This window comes from Oncorhynchus mykiss, chromosome 5 (assembly GCF_057628025.1).
Source record: "Oncorhynchus mykiss isolate SJ-2025 chromosome 5, ASM5762802v1, whole genome shotgun sequence".
NCBI lineage: Eukaryota > Metazoa > Chordata > Actinopteri > Salmoniformes > Salmonidae > Oncorhynchus > Oncorhynchus mykiss.
In genome coordinates this window covers 46,215,918-46,243,326 of record NC_143026.1, presented here as the reverse complement: position 1 = coordinate 46,243,326, position 27,409 = coordinate 46,215,918, and the positions used below count along the sequence as shown (strand labels likewise).

The following is a 27,409-nucleotide window of genomic DNA, read 5'->3' as shown; positions in this document are numbered from 1 at the left end:
ACAGACGTGAGTGCTACAGGTTGGTAGTCATTTAGGCAGGTTACCTTAGTGTTCTTGGGCACAGGCACTATGGTGGTCTGCTTAAAACATGTTGGTATTACAGACTCGGACAGGGAGAGGTTGAAAATGTCAGTGAAGACACTTGATAGTTGGTCAGCGCATGCTCGCAGTACACGTCCTGGTAATCTGTCTGGCCCTGCGGCCTTGTGAATGTTGACCTGGCTAAAGGTCTTACTCACATCGGCTGCGGAGAGGGTGGTCACACAGTCTTTCGGTACAGCTGGTGCTCTCATGCATGTTTCAGTGTTATTTACCTCAAAGCGAGCATAGAAGTAGTTTAGCTTGTCCGGTAGGCATGTGTCACTGGGCAGTTCTCGGCTGTGCTTCCCTTTGTAGTCTGTAATGGTTTGCAGGCCCTGCCACATCTGACGACAAGCATCAGAACCGGTGTGGTATGACTCGGTCTTAGTCCTGTATTGAAGCTTTGCCTGTTTGAGGGTTCATCGGAGGGCATAGCGGGATATCTTATAAGTTTCCAGTGTAGAGTCCCGCTCTACACAGCTCTAGCCTTTAGCTCAGTGCGGATGCTGCCTGTAATCCATGGCTTGTAGTTGGGGTATGTACGTACGGTCACTGTGGGGACGACGTCATCGGTGCACTTATCGATGAAGCCAATGACTGATGTGGTGTACTTCTCCATGCCTTCGGAGGAATCCCAGAACATATTCCAGTCTGTGCTAGCAAAACAGTACTATAGCTTAGCATCTGCTGCATCTGACCACTTTTTTATTGATCTAGTCACTGGTGCTTCCTGCTTTAATTTTTGGTTGTAAGCAGGAATCAGGAGGATGGAATTATGGTCAGATTTGCCAAATGGAGGGCGAAGGAGAGCTTTGTATGCATCTCTGTGTGTGGAGTATAGATGGTCCAGAGTTATTTTCCCTCTGGTGGCACGTTTAGCATGCTGTTAGAAATCTGGTAAAACTGATTTAAGTTTCCCTGCATTAAAGTCCCGGCTCCTAGGAGCACCGCCTCTGGGTGAGCGTTTTCTTGTTTGCTTATGGCGGAATACAGCTAATTTAATGTTGTTATCTTAGTGTCAGCCTCTTACTGTCCTGGCATGTAAAACAGCTACCAAGAATATAGATGAAAACTCTCTGGGTAGGTAATGTGGTCTACAGCTTCATGAGAAACTCTACCTCAGGCGAGCAATGGCTCGAGACTTCCTTAGATATCGTGCACAAGCTCATCATCAAGCTCGGGGTCCTGGATCTGAACACACCCTGTGCAACTGAGTCCTGGACTTCCTGACTAGCAGCCCCCAGGTGGGGAGTGTTCAGCCCACTCCTGTACTCCCTGTTCACCCATGACTGCGTGGCCACACACACCCCCAACTCAATCGTCAAGTTTGCAGATGACACAACAATAGTAGGCCTGATTGCTAATAATGACGAGACAGCCTGCAAGGAGGAGGCGAGATCCCTGGCAGAGCGGTGCCAGGAAAATAACCCTCAACGTCAACAAAATGAAAGAGCTGATTGTGGACTTCAGGAAAAAGCAGAGGGAGGTCGCCCCTATCCACATTGACGAAACTGCAGTGGAGAAGGTGGAAAGCTTCATGTTCCTCGGCTGATGATCTGAAATGGTCCACCTACACAAACAAAGTGGTGAAGATGGCTCAACAGCGCCTCTTCAATATCAGAAGGCTGAAGAAATCTGGCTTGGCCCCTAAGACCCTCATACTTTCACAGATGCACAATTGAGAGCATCCTGTCAGGCTGTATCATCGCCTGGTACGGCAACTGCACAGCCTGCAACCGCAGAGCTCTTGACAAGGTGGTCTGCACTAAGCCTTCCCTGGGGCACACTGCCTGTCCTCCTGGACACCTACAGCACCCGATGTCACAGGAAGGCCAAAAAGATCATCAAGGACATCAACCACACGAGCCATGGCCTGTTCACCCCACTATCATCCAGAAGGCGAGGTCAGTACAGGTGCACCAAAGCTGGGACCGAGAGACTGTAAAACAGCTTCTATCTGATGACCATCAGACTGTTAAATAGCCATCACTAGCCGGCTACCACTTTGTTACTCAACCCTGAACCTTAGAGGCTTCTGCCCTATATACATAGACATGGAATCACTGGTCACTTTAGTAATGTTTAAAAACCGTTTTAGTCATGTCATGTGTATATAATGTATTATATTCTACTGTATTTTAGTCAATGCCACTCCTATCCAGTTATAAGGTAAGACCCAGATGCAGACTGTAACAATGTTTATTACAAAAGGGGCAGGCAAACGACAGGTCAGGTCAGGCAGAGGTTGGCAATCCAGAGTAGTAGGGCAGCAGGCAGGCTCAGTGCAGGCAGAATGGTCAGAACTGGGAAACTAGAAAACAAGAGCAAGCAACAGGGAGCATGGAAACAAAATGCTGGTAAGTTCTACGAACAAAACAATCTGGCAACAGACAAAGAGAGAACACAGGTATAAATGCACAGGGGATAATGGGTGACACCTGGAGTGGGTAGGAAGGACAGGGGAAACAGATCAGGGCGTGACAGTACCCCCCTTCTAGGGACGCCATCTCGCGTTCTACTGGGCGCATACATGGTTGAGCGGGGTGCCGGCGTTGTAACTCAGAGATGAGGCCTGGGTCCAGGATGTCCCTAGCAGAGACCCAGCACCTTTCGTCCGGGCAATAACCCTTCGAGTCACCCAGGTACTGGAATCTCCTGCCCCTAGTCAAGCCTTCAGGAGTCAAAGGGCTGTGAGACATGGTTTTAATTCTAGACACAGGAAAGGTAGGAAGTATACGGAGGGTACAAGGCAACAGAGGACCAACAGCAGAGGGGTCAATGATCTTGGAGCAGGGGGGAAAGGTCTCGGCTTCCGGGAGTGTAGCCGCGGGACTATAGCAACAAACACAAAGATAGGTGAAACAGATCAGGGCATGATGACAACTCCGACAATGCTCGTCCTAATATTTATATGTTTCTTAATTCCATTATTTTACTTTTAGATTTGTGTGTATTGTTGTGAATTGTTAGATATTACTGCATTGTTGGAGCTAGGAACACAAGAATTTCGCAACACCCGCAATAACATCTGCTAAATATGTGTATGTGACCAATAACATCTGCTAAATATGTGTACGTGACCAATAGAATTTGATTTGATTTGGAGTGGCCAGATGTAAGCCACTCCTCAGCAAAAGGCACATGACAGCCTGCTTGGATTTTGCCAAAAGCCACCCATGAGAAACAGATCATGAGAAACAAGATTCTCTGGTCCGATTGAACCTGAATGGCATGAATGCCAAGCGTCTGGAGGAAACCTGGCACAGTTAATCACCTGGTCAATACCATCCCTACGGTGAAGCATGGTGATGGCAGCATCATGCTGTGGGGATCTTTTCAGCGTCAGGGACCGGGAGACTAGTCAGGCTTGAGGGAAAGATGAATGGAGTCTCTGAATGTCCTTGAGTGGCCCAGCCAGAGCCCAGACCTGAACCCGATCAAACATATCTGGAGAGACCTGAAAATAGCGACACTCCCCATCCAACCTGACAGAGCTTGAGGATCTGCAGAAAAGAATGGAGAAACTCCCCAAATACAGGTGTGTAAAGCTTGTACCATTATACCCAAGAAGACTCGAGGCTGTAATCACTGACAAAGGTGCTTCAACAAAGTACTAAGTAAAGGGTCTGAATACTTATGTAAATGTGATATTTCAGTTTTTGCATATATATATATATATATATATACACACATATATATATATACATATATATATATACACACATATATATACACACATATATATATACATATATACACACACACACACACACACATATATATACACACATATATATATACATATATACACACACACACATATATATATACACACATATATATATACATATATACACACACACATATATATATATATACATATATACATATATATATACACACATATACATATATAAATACACATATATATATATATATATACACATATATATATATACACATATATATATATATATACACATATATATATATATATACACATATATATATATACACACACATATATATATACACATATATATACACATATATATACACATATATACATATATACATATATATATATACACACATATACATATATACATATATATATAAATACACATATATATATACACATACACACATACACATATATATATATATACACACACATATATATATATATATATACACACATTCGCAAACATTTCTAAAAACCTGTTTTTGCTGTCATTATGGAGTATTGTGCGAAGATTAATTACAATTTCAAAATATATTTTTTAGAACAACAAAAGTGAAGGGGTCTGAATCCTTTCCCGAATGCACTGTATACAATAGTGGTTTACATTTACATTGTTAACCTCTCTGATCTCCCCATCCCGGATCCGGTATCAGGAATACAGACTCAAGCTCATTACCATAACGCAACGTTAACTATTCATGAAAATCGCAAATGAAATGAAATAAATATGCCATCTCTCAAGCTTAGCCTTTTGTAAACAACACTGTCATCTCAGATTTTCAAAATATGCTTCTCAACCATAGGAAAACAATAATTTGTGTAAAAGTAGCTAGCTAGCGTAGCATTTAGCGTTAGCATTAGCATCCAGCACGCAACATTTCAACAAAAACATAAAAGCCTTCAAATAAAATCATTTACCTTTGAAGAACTTCTGATGTTTTCAATGAGGATACTCTCAGTTAGATAGCAGATGCTCAGTTTTTCCAAAAAGATTCTTTGTGTATTAGAAATAGCTCTGTTTTATACATCACATTTGGCTACCAAAAAAAAATGAAAATTCAGTCCTCAAAACGCGAACTTTTTTCCAAATTAACTCCATAATATCGACTGAAAACATGGCAAACGTTGTTTAGAATCAATCCTCAAGGTGTTTTTCACATATCTCTTCATTGATATATCATTCTTGGAAGCATGGTTTCTCCCCTCAATCAAATGGAAAAGTACAAGCAGCTGGCAATTGCGCACCGAATTCCACACAGGACACCAGGCGGACACTTGGAAAATGTAGTCTCTTATGGTCAATCCTCCAATGATATGCCTACAAATACGTCACAATGCTGCTAACACTTTGGGGGAACGACAGAAAGTGTAGGCTCATTCGTTGCGCAATCACAGCCATATAAGGAGACAATGGAAAACAGAGCTTCAGAAATCTGCTCATTTCCTGGTTGACGCATCATCTTGGTTTCGCCTGTAGAATGAGTTCTGGGGCACATACAGACAATATCTTTGCAGATTCTGAAACTTCAGAGTGTTTTCTTTCAAAAACTGTCAAGAATATGCATAGTCGAGCATCTTTTCGTGACAAAATATCGCGCTTAAAACGGGAACGTTTTTTATCCAAAAATGAAATAGCGCCCCTAGAGATCAAAGAGGTTAACAAACATCAGAGTAAATAAAACAAGCTTATATTTTGGGTTGTGATGGGGTAGTTCCTGAGGAAATATAAGTTATATTCTTCAAGAAGATTATTTTTTTAAATTATTATTGAAACATTATCTTCCAACAAAAAAAATAGGATGGAATATTGTTTTCAAAGAAAAAAACTCAAATGTAGCTGGCTCGCTTGCTAACGTTATGTGCATGATCTTATTATTCGTATCTCAAAGTCATTTTCTTGGCGAGTTATAGCCTAATGTTAACTATTTAACATTGAACCTGGTTGGTTAGTTACCTGCAGATTCATGCAGGGTAGTAACGTCATGAGTTGGGATTATGGTTCATTGTTTAGCTAGGTAGCTAGCTACATGTCTTTACAAAAGACTCCATCCACTATGCAAGTAATCATTTCAGCTGCATTCGTAAATTCAGTCTGGCCATCTACTCCAATTTCAGAGCACTCTTGTCTGAGTGTGCCAGAGCGCAGAATAACTGATGAATTTAAGAACACTCAACACCCGTTGAATATGGCCAATGTCAGTAAACGTCGGCAAAAAAAAGTAATTCAATTGTTGCCAGCAGACGAGTTACAGTCACCAACGCCCTGGATAACATGAAAACAGCCTAACCAGCTCTGCTAGGGCGAATAAAATGGTCAGAGTTTGGGTGGTGGCTAAAGTTTAAGAGGGTGTGAGTAGGTACCAGAACATACAAAAGCCATTTTCTCAAAAGTGAGGTTACAAGTTGATCAACTTTCAAAGCAGAATTACTTTCCCATTGTTCCTCAAATGATATACCATTTTATAACTCTGTGTCTGCTTTTATCCAATGTAAAAAACACAATTTCAAATAAACCTGAATCAAGGTGGTTGGTCACAAATGTGTGCAGTAGAAGGTTCATTTACAACTAAAGATTCTAGCTTGAAGTTACAGTGAATAATGTCTTTATAACAGTCTCAGTGACATAATCTGATTACAGTCATTTGAATATGTCAAATTATTGGTCATAGCAGAACAATGTGGATGCATTATAAGGTACTTTTTTTTTACCTCGATGTAACAAAAAGACAAAAAGGAGACAATGACATAATTGGTGTCCTGTCTGTCCATTGTGGTAGGTCTATTTAATTCTTACATGAACCAGGATTGAGTCATCCTATGAACCCGACTCAATGCTTTATCAGCAAAATACGTCTCGGATTCATTCTCATCTCAATGTCATTTCCGGGAGAAACAAAACAACATTTTATTTTCATCCCCATCATCTCAAAGAGGTGTGACCGTAGCACTGGAAAGAGACTTTATAGCTGTGGTCTTTACAGAGTACACCCTGAGTTTTTAGGAGATTTCTCCATCACACTTGCAGCAGCATGAGGCCATGTTTCCCATCACTGGTCTTCAACTATGTTTAGGAAGTGACTTGTTTTTATATGCATTTGTATATCCATCCAATGTCTGTCATATTTGATGTCACCTACAGTAACTGTTTTCTCCATATTTCATAACTCAATGGACATTATAATGGATGCTGATGAATATGCGATGTTGTATAACTCTTGAGTAAATAAGATTTGGGGAGGTCTTTAGGGGGAGGTCCTTAGCCATGTCCATAGTAAATTTCCATCGTTGTAAATAAAAAATGGGTTCTTAACTGGCTTGCCTAGTTAAATAAAGGTTAAAAACGTTTTTTTTTTTAAATAAAAATGTAAAAAAATATAAGAAAATGTATATTTGCTTTCTTTGTAACAACTACAGTAGTAGAGATGTACATAAAATACTAGAGATTTTCACAAACTTTTATTAGTAACCGTGTGTTCTTTAGTCATACAGTTGAAACAATGACAGAAACGTGTTTTACCATAGAGAGCTGGAAACAAAAGTGTATCATAAAATGCAAATACTGAAAGAAAAGCAATACTGTAGTTCAGCAAAGAACACCAATACTGTAAAAATAATATGAACAAAAGTTTAAATAAATGTAATATAATCATGTACTTAAACCTGGAATCCTTAATGGTGAAACAACCACGTCCTTTTGCGATATTACAACAACAAATAAGTTACTGTAAACAACAAACAGTTTCTTCCCCCCCGGATATCATTGCACGTGTGATAGAAGAGCACAATATGTACTGCAATTTTCTTAGCATGCTGTGCGAAGCTCCTCAACTCTGCAACAAAAACAATAACAGCAGTGGAGGGGTGGACAGTGGCGCTGATTCCATCTTTAATATCTGTCTCTCATACAATTCCTTATGACACTACATTTCCTGTGGGGCTCAGTTTTTAAAAGGAAGAGAAAATGTTGAAAGATAATATGTATGCATACATTTATGAATGTACAGTGCATTCGGAAAATATTCAGACCCCTTGACTTTTTCCAAACTTCGTTACATTACAGCCTTATTCTAAAATGGATTAAATTGTTTTTTCCCCTCATCAATCTACACTCCACATAATGACAAAAACTGGTTTTTAGAAATGTTAGCAAATTTATTACAAACAAAAACATCACATTTACATAAGTATTTGGACCCTTTACCTACTAGATTGTTAAAGCACCTTCGGCAGCGATGACAGCTTAAAGTATTTTGAGGTATGACGCTACAAGCTTGGCACACCTGTATTTGAGGTGTTTCTTCCATTCTTCTCTGCAGATTCTCTTGGATGGGGCGCGCCGCTGCACAGCTATTTTCAGTTCTCTCCAGAGATGTTAGATCGGGATCAAGTCTGGGCTGTGGCCGGGCCACTCAAGGACATTCAGAGCTCTGGAGAAGGTTTTCATCAAGGATCTCTCTGCACTTTGCTCTGTTCATCTTTCCCTCGATCCTGACGAGTCCCTGCTGCTGAAAAACATTCTCCTTTTTCACCGTAGGGATGGTGCCAGGTTTCCTCCAGACGTGACGCTTGGCCTTCAGGCCAAAGAGCTCAATCTTCGTTTCATCAGACCAGAGAATCTTGTTTCTCATGGTCTGAGAGTCTTTAGGTGCCTTTTGACAAACTCCAGCGGGCTGTGTTGTGCCTTTTACTGAGGAGTGGCTTCTGTCTGGCCACTCTACCATAAAGGCCTGATTGGTGAAGTGCTGCTGAGATGGTTGTCCTTCTTGAAGGTTCTCCCATCTACAGAGGAACTCTGGAGCTCTGTCAGCGTGACCATCGGGTTCTAGGCCACCTCCCCGACCAAGGCCCTTCTCTACCGATTTCTCAGTTTGGCCTGGGGGCCAGCTCCAGGAAGAGTCTTTGTGGTTCCAAACTTATTCCATTTAAGAATTATGGAGGCCACTGTGTTCTTGGGGACCTTCAATGCTGCAGCCATTTTTTGGTACCCTTTCCCAGATCTGTGCTTCGACATAATCCTGTCCCCGGAGCTCTACGGACAATTATTTTGACCTCGTGGCTTGGTTTTTGCTTTGACATGCACTGTCAACTGTGGGACCTTATATAGACAGGTGTGTGCCTTTCCAATCAATTGAATTTACCACAGGTGGACTCAAATCAAGTTGTAGAAACATCTCAAGGATGATCAATAGAAACAGGAAGCACCTGAGCTCTATTTGGAGTCTCATAGCAAAGGATCTGAATACTTATGTAAGGTTTTCTGTTCAAAAGAAAATGATATATTTGCAAAAATGTCTCGCTTCATCATTATGGGTATTTTGTGTAGATTTTTGTTTTGGGTAAAAAAATAATATTTAATCCCTTTCAGAATAAGGCTGTAACGTAACAAAATATGTGAAAAGTGAAGGGGTTGGAATACTTTCCGAATGCACTGTATGCGTACCTGTGTGTTTATTTGCAGGAATACACATGATGCAACAATAGATCAACTAAATAAAAAGGCCCATACCGTTTGGACAAATTGTTTAATTTGCTGGGACAAACAAACAAAACAACACCCGTGTTTGCTAGTCAACTGGTGGTAGTAAAAGGAAGAAGACAAAAAGAGGCAAAACATCCACTACCACTGAATGTACAGATGGAGTGAGAGGACAATAACATGAGGGAGCCAATCAGATTCCAGCCCCCACCCACTCTGATTTAATCTCTGCAGTAAATAATCTGATAGAAAGAGTGGCCCGTGGGCATAAAAACACAACCGCAGTCTCTCCATCCCCATCCTGACTATACTGAGCACACAGCACAGCGCTTCCTTCAGTCCTGCTTGCAGAGCTCAGAGAGAACGGTCATACTCTCCCAGGCCTCTAAATCGAGTGCAGAGTTCATCCCAATAGTCCAACAAGGCGGGTGGAGAGGGAGCTAAACCAAATCCAATCCAATCGAATGAAGATAAACCACAAAATGTTGTTTAGATTTATTAGCCTATGGATCTCAGATTTTAGACAACACAAGGAATCCGGTGAAAATACCACGATTTGAAACTCCAGTGAACAAGATAACCATAAATTACATAGTAAAGTGTATAAAATATCTTTTTTTTTCTCGTCTGTATGGTTTCTCAGCACTCAGACATAAATAGTATGGATGCTGTTTCACAATATTCAGTAATGACAACGACTGAAGTAAAACTTTGAAAAAAGGACAACTATTTTCAAAAATCCATTTAGCTTTTTTTTTTAAAATCCCAACGGGTTAAGCCAACCCCGGACACATTCTGTTTGGTAAATCACATTAATAAATAACTTAAACGCCCCCCTTTAGTGTCCTTTTAATGTTATTGCAACCCAATTAGAGTCTGAAAAAGTATGATAACGTGTTGTGTACAGCGCTGGCTAGGATTATTTCCAGATATCACTTCCTTGGTATGCAAAACACACACCTCTCATTCTAACTTGATCCACATTGAGATTAAGAACAGAATCCCAATCTCCTGCTTTATGTACAAGAAAAGATCAAGCATTCACCACTGGTTGGTCATCCATGAGAAGCAGCAAGTCTCTAATGCTCTCGTAGCAACCCGGCTCTCTCTCCCCCCCCAAAAAAAACTGCATGTAGAAAACAGAGCAGAGGACTCCACCCCCTACTCTCCAACCCAAGCCTTTTATCTCCTACGTTTTTATGGTCTTTGACATGTTTTTCTTCCCCCTCTCTTCCTCCATTTCCAAACCATGATGCGATGGATGAATAATCCATAACTTGGGATATGATCTGCTCCGTCCCCCTTCTGGTGATCAGGCTGGGGATTGGTGGAGAGACACAGTAGTGCGAAAAGCCTCCATAACCCTCCTTATCACCATGGTTTCTTGGTTTCTTTAGCAGCAACTACGCAAAGTCTGTTTTTTGTTATTTAAAGCTTGGGTTGATTTGGTGGACTTAAACCAGAAGGTGGTTTAGGTTTAAGGTAATCCAACAGTATGAGTCCAGACAGTGTAGAAACTCTATGGTATTTCAGGGTCAACATCCTACTGTACCCACAGACCAAGCAGAATGAGGAGAGGACAAACTCGCAGATTTATCTTTTCACCAGTTAATGTGTGGTTATAACTGAGCGTAAGACAGAGGTTCATGGGAGAATCACAGTCCCACTATCTGTCCCAATTGTATTATCCATCCATTTCCATGAGTCCTCAATGCCACCAAGTGGCGCTGATGCCACTAAACGTCAGTGCTGATGCTGCAGCTGCGGTTGAACATGTCCCTCATAGTGACCGACCGGGTCAGGTTGAGTTTGTGGTAGCTGGGGATTTCTAAGGGCAGGTCCAGGTCGTGTTGCTGGACACTGCGGTAGCTGACGCGGTCGCCGCCGTTCCGCAGTCCGTCTGGGTGCTGCAGGTAGAAGGGCAGCTCATGGTGCGTGCACGACGGGCAGAATGTCTGCGAGCGCGTCAGTTTACGCGCCAACGGCGGGGTGAAGAGGGCGGGGCCGTTGGGGTTGGAGGCGGCGGCCGACGCCGCCACGATGTTGTGGTTGGCGTGTACAGGCGGGAGGCGGGACGTCACCGCGAAGTCGGGCTCCTCCTCCTCCGACTCAGACTCCTCCTTCTTACAGCAATAATACTGTCGGGGGGACAAGAAACGAGGAGAACTTCAATATTCACTGCATATCCTTGAGATGATAAAATATTCTCCTTCGTACAGCAATAATAAGGTCAGAGAGAGGGAAAGAGGGGAGACTGAAGAGATAAGGACATGAATGATCACAGCATGTCTGTCACTAAGAATTTTAAAAAAAGTTTTAGGTCTATTTGATCTGTGACCAACCAATAGTTAAGACTTAAAAGTCTCTTTTGTAAAGTCCACTACCAACATGAAGATAAACAATAATTGGTATTCAAAGTGCAGGTGAAGGCAAAACATTCAGGAGATGACACAAAGAGCAATCCATTAAAGTGTACAGCTACATTACTTGAATGAGATGGCAGGGCTTTTTTTAAATCTCTGCTGCCTTTCTGATACTGTCTCAGGTGGCACACATTGAAGTTTGGTAAGCTGTTACCAAACATTACATTGAGCTATTACACAACATAACACTGAGAGGGAGTCAGGAATAGAGCGTAAGCGTGCATGAGACGGAGATTAACCGACTATTTATACAATTACACTAACATGACTCTGAGAAAAGGAGCTGGATGTCTGTCTATTAGCTGAATGAAATAGGAATGGGTGGTTCGTTAATTAAATGTCATCTCTTTCTGACCCACTTACTGTCTTACATTGTAATGGAAAAAATGTCTCAACACCCCCCACTCTCCCCTACCAGGTTTTACACTACAGTTTAAACAAGGTTGCAAACATACCCCAACTCTCCCCTACCCAGAACACACTAAGTCTTTCTACCTTATAATGTCAAAAGTGGCCAGATTTACCCCACTCTCCCCTCCTCAGTTCTACACACAGCCTCTGTACACTACATTGTACAACTTGTCTCAAGACACCCCACCCTCCCCTACCCAGTTCTATCTACACACTGAAGGTTTGATGATCACAAAACCATCAGGTGTTCCAGAACCAAAGAACCCTTCTGCGTCAAAACATATAGTCTAGTGAGAGACTTCTGAATGCTCTGAGAAACACGTACCCGGCAAGCTGTGCGAGGGGGAACATACCCAAGTCAGTATGTGCAGCTTGAATATACAAAGGGGGGTGTGATGTTGTGATGTCTAACGGCTTCCTGTACCACATAGCCTGACCTCAGTGAAGAGGGGGACAGTCCAGAGGGGCACACCTTGATGAAGACACGTTTGCTGAAGTGCGCCAGTGCACAAGGAAACTAAATAAAGGCTTTTCGAATTACGTGGTGTAATTTTTTTTAGCCTTTTTGTTTTTGGCTTTCAGCAGATTACTAAGCACCCAGTCAGAGGTCTCCATCAGAGGTATAGAGGGACTTGATGCTTATTGTGACAGTAACAGTTCAGTGGCAGTACATGGCCTGACCACAATGAAGAGAGGACCAGAGAGTTGTAAGAGGGGCTTACCTGCAGCCTACAGTAACACAGTACTGCGATGATGCACAGTAAGATAACTGTAGCTAAAATACCGCCTGTGATGACCACTGTCCCGGCTGTCATTCGAAATCCTCTCCATCAACAGCCTACAGAAAAGAAAGAATGAAAGAGGAGGGGGGGGGAATTGAGAGAGAGCGAGAGCGAGAGAGAATGGAACAAGAGAGAGGGAGAGAGAGAGAGAATGGAACAAGAGAGAGGGAAAGAAAGGGTGAAGAGATAGATAGCGAGGTAGAGCAAGAGAAAGAGAGAGAGTGCATTGTGTTCATTAAGTGGATTAACTCTGTGTCATCCCCAGTAACGCTCATTGAATTATCCTTCCTATACATAATCTAGACTTTGTCTCACTGCTTGAAACACAGATAGAGGAGATAAAGAAACAGGAGAATGAGTCGTGGAAGGACAGATAGAGAGAAGGATGAAAGAGGTGGGATGAAAGGGAGGGAGAGATGGGGAGATGGAAGGGAGATGAATAGAGTGAGACGGAGGGCAAAGAGGTATAAGTGGAAAGACAGAGCGTAGAGCGATTGAGAGGAGAGATAGAGAGGAAAGGGAGGAGAGATGGGAAGACAGCGTGATAGAAGGAAAGAAGGTCAATATAAGCTGTGCGGTGAGGTTGGTTGGTAGGATGGAAAGATGGAAAAGATAAAATAAAAGGAGAGCGAGAGGATGGGTGGAAAGGTTTTGAGGAGAGAGATGAGAGTAGAGGGACCTGTTCATAAAAGAGATGGGAAAGGGGGATACCTAGTCAGTTGTACAACTGAATGCATTCAACTGAAATGCGTCTTCCGCATTTAGCCCAACCCCTCAATCAGAGAGGTACGGGGGGCTGCCATAATCGACATCCACGTATTCGGGCGCCCCGGGTAAAAGAGATGGCAAGAAAGAGGTAGAGGTTTGAGGAGAGATGGATGGAGAGCCAGATGGAACTGAGGGATGGAGAGCGAGAGAGGTTTGAGGAGAGATGGATGGATGGAGAGCCAGATGGAACTGAGGGATGGAGAGCAAGAGAGAGGTTTGAGGAGAGATGGATGGATGGAGAATGAGAGAGGTTTGAGGAGAGATGGATGGATGGAGAGCGAGAGAGAGAGATTTGAGGAGAGATGGATGGATGGAGAGCGAGAGAGATTTGAGGAGAGATGGATGGATGGAGAGCGAGAGAGAGGTTTGAGGAGAGATGGATGGATGGAGAGCGAGAGAGAGGTTTGAGGAGAAATGGATGGAGAGCGAGAGAGAGAGGTTTGAGGAGAGATGGATGGAGAGCGAGAGAGAGAGGTTTGAGGAGAGATGGATGGAGAGCGAGAGAGAGAGGTTTGAGGAGAGATGGATGGAGAGCGAGAGAGAGAAGTTTGAGGAGAGATGGATGGAGAGCGAGAGAGAGAAGTTTGAGGAGAGATGGATGGAGCGAGAGAGAGAAGTTTGAGGAGAGATGGATGGAGAGCGAGAGGGAGGTTTGAGGAGAGATGGATGGAGAGCGAGAGAGAGAGGTTTGAGGAAAGATGGGTGAAGAGCGAGAGAGGTTTGAGGAGAGATGGATGGAGAGCGAGAGAGAGAGGTTTGAGGAGAGATGGATGGAGAGCGAGAGAGAGAGAGGTTTGAGGAGAGATGGATGGAGAGCGAGAGAGAGAGGTTTGAGGAGAGATGGATGGAGAGCGAGAGAGAGAGAGGTTTGAGGAGAGATGGATGGAGAGAGCAAGAGAGAGAGGTTTGAGGAGGGATGTATGGAGAGAGTGAGAGAGAGAGGTTTGAGGAGAGATGGATGGAGAGCGAGAGAGAGGTTTGAGGAGAGATGGATGGAGAGCGAGAGAGAGAAGTTTGAGGAGAGATGGATGGAGCGAGAGAGAGAAGTTTGAGGAGAGATGGATGGAGAGCGAGAGGGAGGTTTGAGGAGAGATGGATGGAGAGCGAGAGAGAGAGGTTTGAGGAAAGATGGGTGAAGAGCGAGAGAGGTTTGAGGAGAGATGGATGGAGAGCGAGAGAGAGAGGTTTGAGGAGAGATGGATGGAGAGCGAGAGAGAGAGAGGTTTGAGGAGAGATGGATGGAGAGCGAGAGAGAGAGGTTTGAGGAGAGATGGATGGAGAGCGAGAGAGAGAGAGGTTTGAGGAGAGATGGATGGAGAGAGCAAGAGAGAGGTTTGAGGAGGGATGTATGGAGAGAGTGAGAGAGAGGTTTGAGGAGAGATGGATGGAGAGCGAGAGAGAGGTTTGAGGAGAGATGGGTGGATGGAGAGCGAGAGAGAGAGAGGGTGTGGGGGGGGGGGGGTCAAATCAAAAGTAACAGTAACAGATGCATTAAGTACTGCAGTGCATCTCCTCCTCATGGAATGCACCAGGTTTTCCAGTACTTGCTGTGAGATGTTACCCCACTCTTCCACCAAGGCACCTGCAAGTTCCCGGACATTGCTGGGGGGAATGGCCCTAGCCCTCAACCTCCAATCCAACAGGTCCCAGAAGTGCTTAATGGGATTGAGATCTATGGGCTCTTCGCTGGCCATGGCAGAACACTGATATTCCTGTCTTGCAGGAAATCACGCACAGAACGAGCAGTACGGCTGATGGCATTGTCGTGCTGGAGGGTCATGCCAGGATGAGCTTGCAGGAAGGGTACCAGATGAGGGAGGAGGACCTAACCTCTTCTCCTGTCCAGCTACAGTGTGTTTGGGTCCAATGAGAGAGAGCAAGAACCTGTCTTTGCCAAAGGCCCTTTACTTTGTTTGGCCCGGCGGATCTGATAAAGTCAATCTAGCAAGCTGTCTACAAACAGCACATACCTACCGGATGGACTCTAATTTGACAAATCTAATTTACAGGTCAAGCCCTCAAATGAAATCAATAGATCTGTGCTAAGGATTGGAAAGAGAAGAAACAGAAAAGAGAATTTAAAAAGCCAACAGAATAAAAGTCTCATACAGAAAGGACAGAGGGTAGTGTTAAAATATATATATATATATATATATATAATAAAAAGAGTATTGTACTACAAAATATGACAAATATCTTTGGGTAATATGTCTGTGTGTGTTTCTGGGAGTATTGACCATAGACATAAAATCACTCTATTCTAGCTATATCATTCAATTTAAAATGGCACTGACTTGGTTGTGCTGACCAGCTAGTTTTGGGTCAATGCTCTTTAACCCAATGAATCCCACCATAACGTTGTCAGGTTTTCAACTTCTAACCCCTTTTTAAACATTTTGTGTTTGGGCTACAGACTTCTGGGTTGTACCATTGGATTAATCTATTTCTTCTGTATCCGTTAGTCTGTGTGATTAACGGGGGCTGAGCTAGAGTGACAAGGGGCCCGGGGCCTGGTCTTTTTTTACCAAAAACGTCTGTTGAGTCTGAATGTCTTGACCACATGTTTTGCTCTATGATGCTCACAAGCTACACAAGAGTCGTTCGAATTTGAGGGGGTTCTTCTACGTGGACAATCATAGAAAATCCGAGGACATAGCTTATTACAGTATTATAGACACTAACACACGTGATCGTGAGATTTTAATACGGTTTTAAATACCTCTATGGACCGTAAAGGAAATCACACTACAAACTATCACCCTCAGACACTTAAGGAAATCATGAACGTCATGGATATATTGGAATTTGTGGATATATGCAGGCTTAAATACCCAGATCTTGTGAGATACACATGGCGGAGGCTCGATCAAGCTACTCGGCTTGATTACTTTCTTATGTCATTCTCTCTGGTACCAAAAGTTGAAACAAAGTGATGATAGGGGACAGAATGCAGTCGGACCATCACATAATTGGCATATACTGTATATTGCTCTTACAGAATTTCCACGTGGGTGAGGGTATTGGAAATTTAATCGAAGCCTACTGGATGATAACTTGTTTTTAACTAGGACAGAAGAATTTATAACTAACTTTTTCCTGTACAGCAGATCCCATTTTTGTATGGGACACTTTTAAATGTGCCTTTAGAGGCCATGCAATTCAGTACTCACTTATAAAACAAAAGCAATTTAGGTCAAAAGAGTCCATATTAACAAAGAAAATTGAAGGACTAACAGTACAGATAGATAGCAATAAAAACTGTACCATAGAGGCTCAGAGTAAGTTAGAGGAAAAACAAAAAGAAATGGAAGAACCTATTCAAGAAAGATCCAGTGTGATATATTATAAAAATAAAGCTAACTGGATGGAATATGGGGAAAAATGCAGACAAATTATTTTTCAATCTTCAACATAGAAATGCTACCAATAACTTTTCACTGTAACTTGTGACAAATGATTGAGTCACTCATGATTCCATGAATGATAATTTGAAAGAGGAAGTAAAGTACTTTAAGGATCCTCTTAAGGATCCGTCCCTAAAATGACATACCCAAATCTAACTGCCTGTAGCTCAGGCCCTGAGACTGCCCAAATGTGCCTAATTTGTATTGTATTTGTATTAGATATGTCTATGTCCTGGGAAATGTTCTTGTTACTTACAACTTCATGCTAATCACATTAGCCAACTTTAGCTCAACCGTCCTCTGGATGGGACACTGATCCTGAAGAAGATTTATTAAGAATGTTTTCCCTTCAGTCTCCTCCATCTCCACTAACCGAAGCTAATTGTATGGATTATTTTCCTATAAACAATGTAAAATGAACATCTGTACAGAAAGACTCATGTGAAGGCCAAATTATAGAGGAGGAACTTCATGATGCAATTAAAGTCTGGAAAAACTCCAGGGCTGGATGGCATATCAGTGGAAGTATACCTATTTTTTTATATACTCAGAGGACCATTATTATCATGTTTTAACCACTCCTATATTAACAGAAGATTATCGGACACGCAACAAGAAGGTCTGATTTCATTATTATTGAAAGTGGTATATATAAAGATCCAGTCCATTTAAAAAAATTGGAGGCCTCTTACACTTCAGTGTTGTGATGCAAAAATTCGAGCTAAATGCTTAGCGCATACAATTGAAAAGGTTTTGTCAGATATTATTCATCCTAATCAGACAGATTTTTTACATGGATGATACATTGGAGATAATATAGGACAAGTACTGGAAACAATAGAATACTATGAAATATTAGGGAATCCAGGCCCGGTTTTCATAGCTGACTTTGAAAAGGCTTTTGATCAAGTACGGCTGGAGTTCATATATAAATGCCTGGAAAGTTTCAATTTTTGAAAATCTCTTATAAAATGGGTTAAAGTTATGTATAGTAAAGCTAGGTGTAAAATAGTAAATAATGGCTACATCTCAGAAAGTTTTCAACTGTTAAGAGGAGCGAAACAAGGTTGTCCACTATAGACATATCTATTTATTATTGCCATCGAAATGTTAGCTGTTAAAATGAGATCCAACAATAATATTAAGGGATTATAAATCTGTGTCTTAAAAACAATTATAATCCCTCCACAGCCTCATAGAGGATCTAGATAATTTTTCTAACCTCTCTGGATTAAAACCAAAGTGTACTATATTACGTATTGGATCACAAAAAAAATGCAACTTTTACATTACCGTGTAGTTTACCAATAAAATGGTCTGATGGGGATGTGGACATATTCAGTATACATATCCCGAAAGAAAGAAATGATCTCGCTCCAATAAATTTGAATAAAAGTTATCAAAAATAGATAAGATCTTGCTACCATGGAGAGGAAAATACCTGTCTATTTGTGGAAAAATCCCTATGATTAACTTTTCAGTCACATCACGGTTGACCTATTTGCTTTGCCTACACCTAGCGACCTGCTTTTTAAATTATATGAGCAAAAGATACTCAATTTTATTTGGAATGGCAAGCCAGACAAAATTAAAAGGTCCTATTTGTATAATGAATATGAATTCAGAGGGCAGAACTTATTAAATATTAAAGCATTAGACCTCTCACTAAAGGCATCAGTCATACAAAAGTTATACTTAAATCCAAAATAGTTCTCTAGTAAATTAGTAAGAATGTCTCACCCCATGTTCAAGAATGGCCTTTTTCTCTTTATTCAGATTACAACCGCTCACTTTCGGTTATTTGAAAACTAAATAATCTCCAAAATATAGTTATTTTTTAAACAAGCCATAGGTTGCAATTTCAGTTTAATCCACCTGAAAAGACAGAACAAATAATACAACAAATATTGTGGTTAAACTCAAGTATACAAATTGATTTAAGTATTTTTCAATAAAATAAAAAAGGTCTAATCTTTGTAAATTATATCATAAATAGGACTGGTAGATTTATGTCACACATGCAGGTAACACAGACTTATGGAAAAGTCTGCTCTACCCAAAATCACAACTAACTAATTGCAGCATTACCAGAAAAATGGAAGAGGCAAGTGGAAGGGGGAAAAGTAAGGAACTTGTTTGTCGGCCCTGAATTAAAAGACCAAAAATGGTTCAAGAAAATTGTGAGAAATAAAAATACATACTAGTTTCATTTAAGGACCAAAAAATTGACAGCTGTGCCATATAAATTGCAAAATAGTTCGGAAGAGATTTTCGATATACCAAATCCATGGCACATGGTGGCTGAATGGTTTATGAAACGTTGCCAGATTCTAAACACAAGCATTTTCATTTGTTGTTCTATTTTTTAGGCATTTTTTATTTAACCTTTTTTTCAAACTAGGCAAGTCAGTTAAGAACAAATTATTATTTTCATTGACGCCAAACCCAGACGAGGCTGGGCCAATTGTGCACAGCCCTATGGGATTCCCAATCATGGCCGGATGTGATGCAACCTGGAGTTAAATGTAAATTATTATAAAAATTTATTGCAACCAATAGAATGTTAATATATGGGGGATTCAGTCTTCCCAGCTCTGCCGATTTTTCTGCGAGGAGGCAGAGTTATTAGATAATTTATTTTAGTACTGTTCATATGCAGCTCGTTTTTGGTCACAGGTCCAGGAATGGCTGAAGAATTGCAACATTTACCTAAAACTAACATTGCAGATAGCAATACTGGGTGACTTAAAAAGTCATAGTCAATCTAACGATAATATAATAATTGTTTAATTAATTTACAATCTGTAGAATCTATGAGAATAGAAAGGTTCAGTACTTTTGTGAAGCATCACAGCACAGTTAAAAAATATATGGCAAATGGAAGTCCAAAATGGATGGTGTTAAGAGATAGATGGGAGGGGTTGAATGGAGCTGAAGGGTGGGACTAGTAACAGGATAGCAAATAAATCATTCTCTCTATAATTATTCTGACATTTCACATTCTAAAAATAAAGTGGTGATCCTAACTGACCTAAGACAGGGAATTTTTGCTAGGATTAAATGTCAGGAATTGTGAAAAACTGAGTTTAAATGTATTTGGCTACGGTGTATGTAAACTTCTGACTTCAACTGTAGATACTTTTGTACCGGTTTCCTCCAGCACCTTCACAAGGTCCTTTGCTTTTGTTTTGGGATTGATTTACTCTTTTCGCACCAAAGTACGTTCATCTCTAGGAGATCATCCTGAGCAGTATGACGGCTGCGTGGTCCCATGGTGTTTATAGTTGCGTACTATTGTTTGTACAGATGAACGTGGTACCTTCAGGCATTTGGAAATTGCTTCCAAGGATGAACCAGACTTGTGGAGGTCTACAAAAAAAATTCTGAGGTCTTGGCTGATTTCTTTTGATTTTCCCATGATGTCAAACGAAGAGGCACTGAGTTTGAAGGTAGGCCTTGAAATACATCCACAGATACACCTCCCATTGACTCAAATGATGTCAATTAACCTATCAGAAGCTTCTAAAGCCATGACATAATTTTCTGGAATTTTCCAATCTGTTTAAAGGCACAGTCAACTTAGTGTATGTAAACTTCTGACCCACTGGAATTGTGATACAGTGAATTATAAGTGAAATAATCTGTCTGGAAACAATTGTTGGAAGAATTACTTGTGTCATGCACAAAGTAGAAGTCCTAACCGACTTGCCAAAACTATAGTTTGTTAACAAGAAATTTGTGGAGTGGTTGAAAAACGAGTTTTAATGACTCCAACCTAAGTGTATGTAAACCTCCGACTTCAACTGTGTGTGGGTATGTGCATGTATATATATGGATATACACTACCGTTCAAAAGTTTGGGGGCACTTGAAATGTTCTTGTTATTGAAAGAAAAGCACATTTTTGTCCATTCAAATAAAATGTATCAGAAATACAGCGTAGACTTTGTTAATGTTGTAAATGACTGTTGTAGCTGGAAACGGCAACCATCCCTCCTGAGTTCCAATGGCACGATGAGTTAGCAAATCAAAGTTTATCATTTTAAAAGGCTAATTGATCATTAGAAAACCCCTTTGGCAATTAAGTTAGCACAGCTGAAAACTGTTCTGATTAAAGAAGCAATACAGCTGGCATTCTTTAGACTAGTTGAATATCTGGAGCATCAGCATTTGTGGATTCGATTACAGGCTCAAAATGGCCAGAAACAAAGACTTTCTTGTGAAACTGGTCAGCCTATTCTTGTTCTGAGAAATGAAGGCTATTCCATGCAAGAAATTGTCAAGAAACTGAAGATCTCGTACAATGCTTCGTACTACTCCCTTCACAGAACAGTGCAAACTGGCTCTAACCAGAATATAAAGAGGAGTGGGAGGCCCTGGTGCACAACTGAGCTAGAGGACAAGTACATTAGAGTGTCTAGTTTGAGAAACAGACGTCTCACAAGTCCTCAACTGGAAGATTCATTAAATAGTACCTGCCTAACACCAGTCTCAATGTCAACAGTGAGGAGGCGACTCCGGGATGCTGGCCTTCTAGGCAGAGTTGCAAAGAAAAAGCCATATCTCAGACTGGCCAATAAAAAGAAAAGATTAAGATGGACAAAAAAAACACAGACACTGGACAGAGGAACTCTGCCTAGACGGCCAGAATCCCGGAGTCGCCTCTTCGCTGTTGACGTTGAGACTGGTGTTTTACGGGTACTATTTCAAACATATATATATATAAAAAAACACAAGTGATTGCGTTAGCTGTGTTGTTGGCTAGCTCCTCTGGACAACAGCATCCTGACGAATGAGTACATTTTCTATGCCAGGTGAAATCACGCCTCATTAGCTCATTGTTATCGATGTACCCAAATAAATGTCACTAGAAAACAGCTAAAACAAACGCAAATGCGACTTCTTTGCTGTTATTCTGTCTGCACTTTTTGAAGTGACTAAGTTACAGTAGTTGGCTAGCTAGCAAGCAAGGGATAACTACGTTGCCAGCCAGTATGGCAATGGAACATTTAGAACGAACGACTGAATCTCGCGTCAATAGACACAGAACAAAAAGATGACTGGGTCGCTTCTCTAGCAACAGAACCGTAGAACAAACAACCAGCAACCCTAGATTTGTGTCGGGACTATGTCTTGTGGAAGGATGGAATAGTGTGAATAAATTCACCAAAATAATTTTAAAAATTAAAAGATGTTGATCATTATTTTATGTTGGTAACCTGTTGTATAAAAGTGATAATGCCCTCAAAGCCAGTATTTGGAGGATATATTGGTACGGTTTGCTGGCCATTGTCTTTGTCTCGGGCCTAACAACACCCGTGCCAATATATTCTTCAAAACACCAGCTTCTCGGGCATTATCACTCAACTCCAAACTCCAAACAGTTATCACATTTCCCAGTGAGCAAACAATTTCTGTACTTACAGCATTCATTTAAATTCCCTTTTATCAGGTTTTTGTTTTGGCAGACCTTATTGATGTTAGTGAAATGTGTCAAAAGTCCTGAATGCAACTATTTATGTGAAATTGTTTTGTGTTCTACTTTTAGTCCTGGTTGTCCTGAAAAGAAGATGGTAAAACTCTTCATTGTGAGGCTAAATATAAGGGCTGGACGTGCAGATAAATTCAAGTCCTGGGGTCTCAGGACTGATAGGTTTAACCTCTGTGTCACACCCTGATCTGTTTCACCTGTCCCTGTCACCACCCCCTCCAGGTGTCACCCATCTTCCCCATTATCCCCTGGATATTTATGCCTGTGCTTTCTGTCTGTATGTGCCAGTTCGTCTTGTCAAGTCAACCAGCGTGTTACTCCGTGCGCCTGCTTTTTCCTTTTCACAGATTTCTTCTAGTCCTCCCGGTTTTGACCCTAGCCTGCCTTCACTCTGAACCCGCCTGCCTGACTATACTGCCTGCCCTGACCTCGAGCCTGCCTGCCACTCTGTACCTCCTGGACTCTGACCTTGTTATGATCTTTGGCCTGTCCTTGACCATTCACTTGCCTGCCCCTTGGATACTAATAAATATCAGTGACTCGAACCATCTGCCTCCCGTGTCTGCATCTGGGTCTCACCCTGTGCCCCTATACTCTGACCTATGGCTAATTATGTTGCGGGTACTAAATTACCCAAACCCCACACAGACCAGGAAAATCTGATCAGACTCCCACTCATAGAAGATTGAGGAAGCTACCAATGCAAATACCTTTTCCCTCAGTCTTCTGTGAGTAGGGGGTCTTGATCAGCTTTTCCTGGTCCGTGGGGATTTGGGTAATTTAGCACATGTACAGTATGTGTTATAATCACACAAACTCACGTGTACACGCAGGGAGAACCACAGCGCTGCGGAGGCCGAACCCCTAGTGTCCCCTAGGGATGACCTAATGATAGCGTGCGAGAGATGTGTTGCCGTAACACGACGTGCTGCGTTAATTATTTACCACAGACACACCGGAAGGCGTGTAATCAGAAAAACATAAAGCGTGTCCCGCCACAAACTACAGGAGACACACCATTGTTCAACAATGGAGAAATCTTGTTGGCTCAGCTCCTGTGTGTCTTATGGAATAACAGATGTAAGGGGTGGTGTTGTGTACAATGCACACACACACAATGCAGACATGCTCACAGGTACACACAGTGGTACAAGAGACAAGAGACACACTAAAAAACAGACTATAGACACACACACATCTCTCTCTTCCCCTCCTTCTCCTCCCCTCTCTCTATCCTGCTTTCTCACTCTCTTCTACACACAAACTGACATACAGTAGTTCTAGCTCTAACACACACAGACAGTGGGTCGGAAGGAATAAGTTGGTACGTTAATGTAACATGGCACAAACCACAATAGGAGTCGTGCCAATTACTTTCGACAATCATAAAGTTGAAAAGGGAGAGAGAGAGAATACACGGGGCGGGGGTGAAAGACACGCACCGGGAAATAGGGATACTACCACAGGGAGCTGATTCAACAAAGCTAGCTCAGAGAAACAAAATAATTAACTAGAAGTGTTCTCACTCCTATAACGTTCTTTATTTTTAACGGTGACAACCTAATCTCGTCCAATGGCCGTCTCTCTCTCTCTCTCTCTGACGAACCGTCTGGTTTCACAGCGCCTCAGAATGGGACTTGACTGGAAGTCTCTAGCTAGCCTATGTGGTTTCGACAGAAAACGCTAACATCGGGCTTTCAGGGATCTTCCCCTGGAAAAACTGAAGTGGGAACTCCGCTCAGGTATCTTTCTACGGCTGCTACGTTAGGTTAGTCTATTTTCCTGGCTACCCAGGAAACGTCCTTTTATTCATCATTAGCTTTGATACTTTGATTGGTTAAAGATGATCCATTCGCTGATGATTTTGCTTTGTACAACACCCCTCATTTTGACATCACCACAATCTACTTCAACGATTGTAGTCTCAGACTGAATTACGTAGCCAACGATAGGAGCAGTGGAATAACTCAGTTAGTCTATAGCGCCAGGCGAAACAATCGCTGGTTTAATTGGCTGATCTCTCAGTCCATCGCCATCTAGAATTTGAGATCAAACCGGATGTGATATGTGTTCAAGAAACATGGCTTATACCACATCTTGATTTTTATTATTCTTGGTAATTGCTCAATCTGATCTGATAGATCAATTGGACAGGGTGGTGGTTGTGCTACATTCATAAGGGAAGGTCTTGTATATCGTAACATACCTGTCCCATCTGAATATGAATGCTTGATGGTGGAAATCTACAGTCCAGTTAGTAATATTAAAGTGTTTTTTTTTATTTACAACCCTTGTCGTCAACTATCTGTAGCGATGTTTAATGAAATATCAAGAGACATGGTGCGGCAACTTCCATGCACAGAATAGTTTATGGGGAAGCACACATACAGATGCTAATGGCACTATTGTGGAAGATAGGATGGAAACAAGAGCATCAGTATGTCTTAACGATGGATGTGGTACAGGAGTTGATGTTGTTAGAGGGGTGACATACTGCCTGGACCCCGCACTGGCTTCTAACTCTATTGCATCTACGTGAGAATGGAATGTAATGAATGATTCTGTTGGATCATTTCTGATTTTGTGTACCATGAACCTTGATGTTACTATTCCAGATAGGGTACCGTTCTGCTTTCATAAAGCAGACTGGGAAAAGTTTGGTGATCATTGCTTATTAAAAGTCTGTTGGAGAGTTGTCTTTCGAGGGGCCGGTTGATGTTTGTGCTGCCTCTGTGATCTCTCTTGATTTTGAGTGCTGCGAATTTATATGTACCAGTGAGTGAAATGGGTGAGAAAAAGAAGAAGGTTCCTTGTTGGACCGAGGAGTGCACTGCGGCTATTCGAGAAAGAAATATGGCTTACAGAGGAATATGACTCTGAAAAATCTAGTTGATTTTGAAAGGAAGAGAGCTTTAGTACGTAGGGTCATTAAGTCTGTCAAGAGCAATGCATGGAGACAGTTCTGCTCTACAATAGGCAGAGGGTACTGAGCTGTGGGGTGTATGGTCTATATTGAAGAAGATGACTGGAAGAAGCAAGTCCACGCAAATTGCAGTTTTGGTTGTGGGTCCAGAAAATGTCCCTAATTGATGATGAAAAAGGTGTGAGATTTGGAATGTTCATGTCTATAAGGAAAGGGATACTGTTGACTCTTCTTTGGATGCTGTTTTTACCATACATGAGATGCATTCAGCCTTAATAGGTTGTGGATATACAGCCTCAGGTCATAATCAGTTGTGCTTGTTTTTTTAAACTAGGCAAGTGAGTTAAGAACACATTCTTATTTACAATGACGGCCTAGGAACTGCCTTGTTCAGGGGGCAGAACGACACCTTGTCACCTCAGGGATTCGATCTAGCAACCTTTCGGTTATTGGCCCAACGCTCTAATCACTAGGCTACATGCCACCCTGCTCATCTACCTGATTGTGTCATACATGTTCTCTTGAGATTATTTAACAAGATTTGTAGTGAGGGGGTTATAGCTTCTGGTTGGAAACGTCCGGTAATATTACCTTTTGTAAAGCCTGGTAAGGACACTTCATGTGCTGATAGTTACAGACCAATAGCACTGACCTCTAACTTGTGTAAACTGATGGAAAAGATGATTGTCATATTTCCTGGAACATGAAGGTTTATTGAGTCAATGTCAAAGCGGATAGCGTAAAGGTAGATCTACTTTGGATGCATTAGTAAAAGGTGAGCAATGAAATTGAAAAAATCTCTGAAAAACAGTCTTTTTTTCCTTTTCTTTTTTTTTTTCTTTTCTTTTTTTTTACATTGAATATGCTCATGACACCATTGTGTGGAGAGAAGGCCTACTGATTAAGATGGAAATACTTGGTATTGGTGGGAGATTATGTAACTGCCTTCTTATTTAATCTAGGATTGCTACCCAAACCGGCTGGTCAATCGTTCTATCCATTTCATCTTATGCCTATGGAGTAGACAATGGTACTCCTCAAGGCAGTGCTATCAGTCCTATTTTGTTAAACATTATGAATAACAATGTGTTTTCAATGTAGGTAGGAGTATTGGGGCTTCCCTATATGCTGATGGAGATATTTGGAAGAGGGGAAGGAATATCTCTCGTGATCAAATCTATTCAACAAGCTATAGTGGATGTTGAAATATGTTGTATATTCTTCTTGAAGAATAAAATTGATAATATACAGTTGTTTCTGTATGTACAGCCTATGGGGAGGGTTTCTAAGTACAAATAATTGTGTCTATGGTTCAATAAGCGATATACTGTATATGGAAAGATCATGTCATACATTTTGAAACAAAGTGTAGTGGTGAATCTTATGCTCTCGGTCTCTGGATATGAATGGGGTGTTGATAGATAATTGTTGATGGATATTTATAGAGCTCTGATCAGGGCAATTTATTATGGGTGTATAGTTTATGGAACACTGAAGTGTATGGTCATTGAGGTTGGAAGGGATTTGGGGGATGGGGATTGTATACTAGAAGTTAGTAGGGCTCTTTTTTAATTTTCTCAGAAGTACTGAGTTTGGTAGGAGGATTTAGAAATGTTGTAAACTGTGATTGACCACACACTCCAGCACAGCAGGTGGTGGCATGAACCTTTAACGTTTGTTTGTGGACCGCCATTATGTCATAGAAGAAGAAGATTTGAACAAGGAAGTGAGTTTGGAAAATCTGAACGTACGCATCTTAGAAATAGTTTTCCCATATTAACTTTATATGCCCGAACTCAGAATCCTTTCAGCTTTCCAAAAATAATATGGTCAATTTGATATAAGATTGATTTTGATTGAAAAATGTTGAAAATCTGCAAATCTCATCTAATACAGCTGTAGCGGG

At 41.4% G+C, this 27,409-nt stretch overlaps 1 protein-coding gene across 1 annotated transcript in view; it reads right to left on the bottom strand.

The window, feature by feature from the left end:
- Positions 1–7,260: 7,260 nt before the first annotated feature.
- fam163ba (family with sequence similarity 163 member B, genome duplicate a) overlaps positions 7,261–27,409 on the bottom strand; it is a 43,110-nt gene continuing 22,961 nt past the window's right edge. Inside the window, exons 2-3 of the mRNA XM_021603102.3 lie at positions 12,859–12,974; positions 7,261–11,440 (exon numbers count right to left, since the gene is read on the bottom strand). Of these exons, the coding sequence (XP_021458777.1) occupies positions 11,039–11,440; positions 12,859–12,951 (495 nt within the window). The 5' untranslated portion in view covers positions 12,952–12,974 and the 3' untranslated portion in view covers positions 7,261–11,038. The remainder of the gene's footprint in view (positions 11,441–12,858; positions 12,975–27,409) is intronic.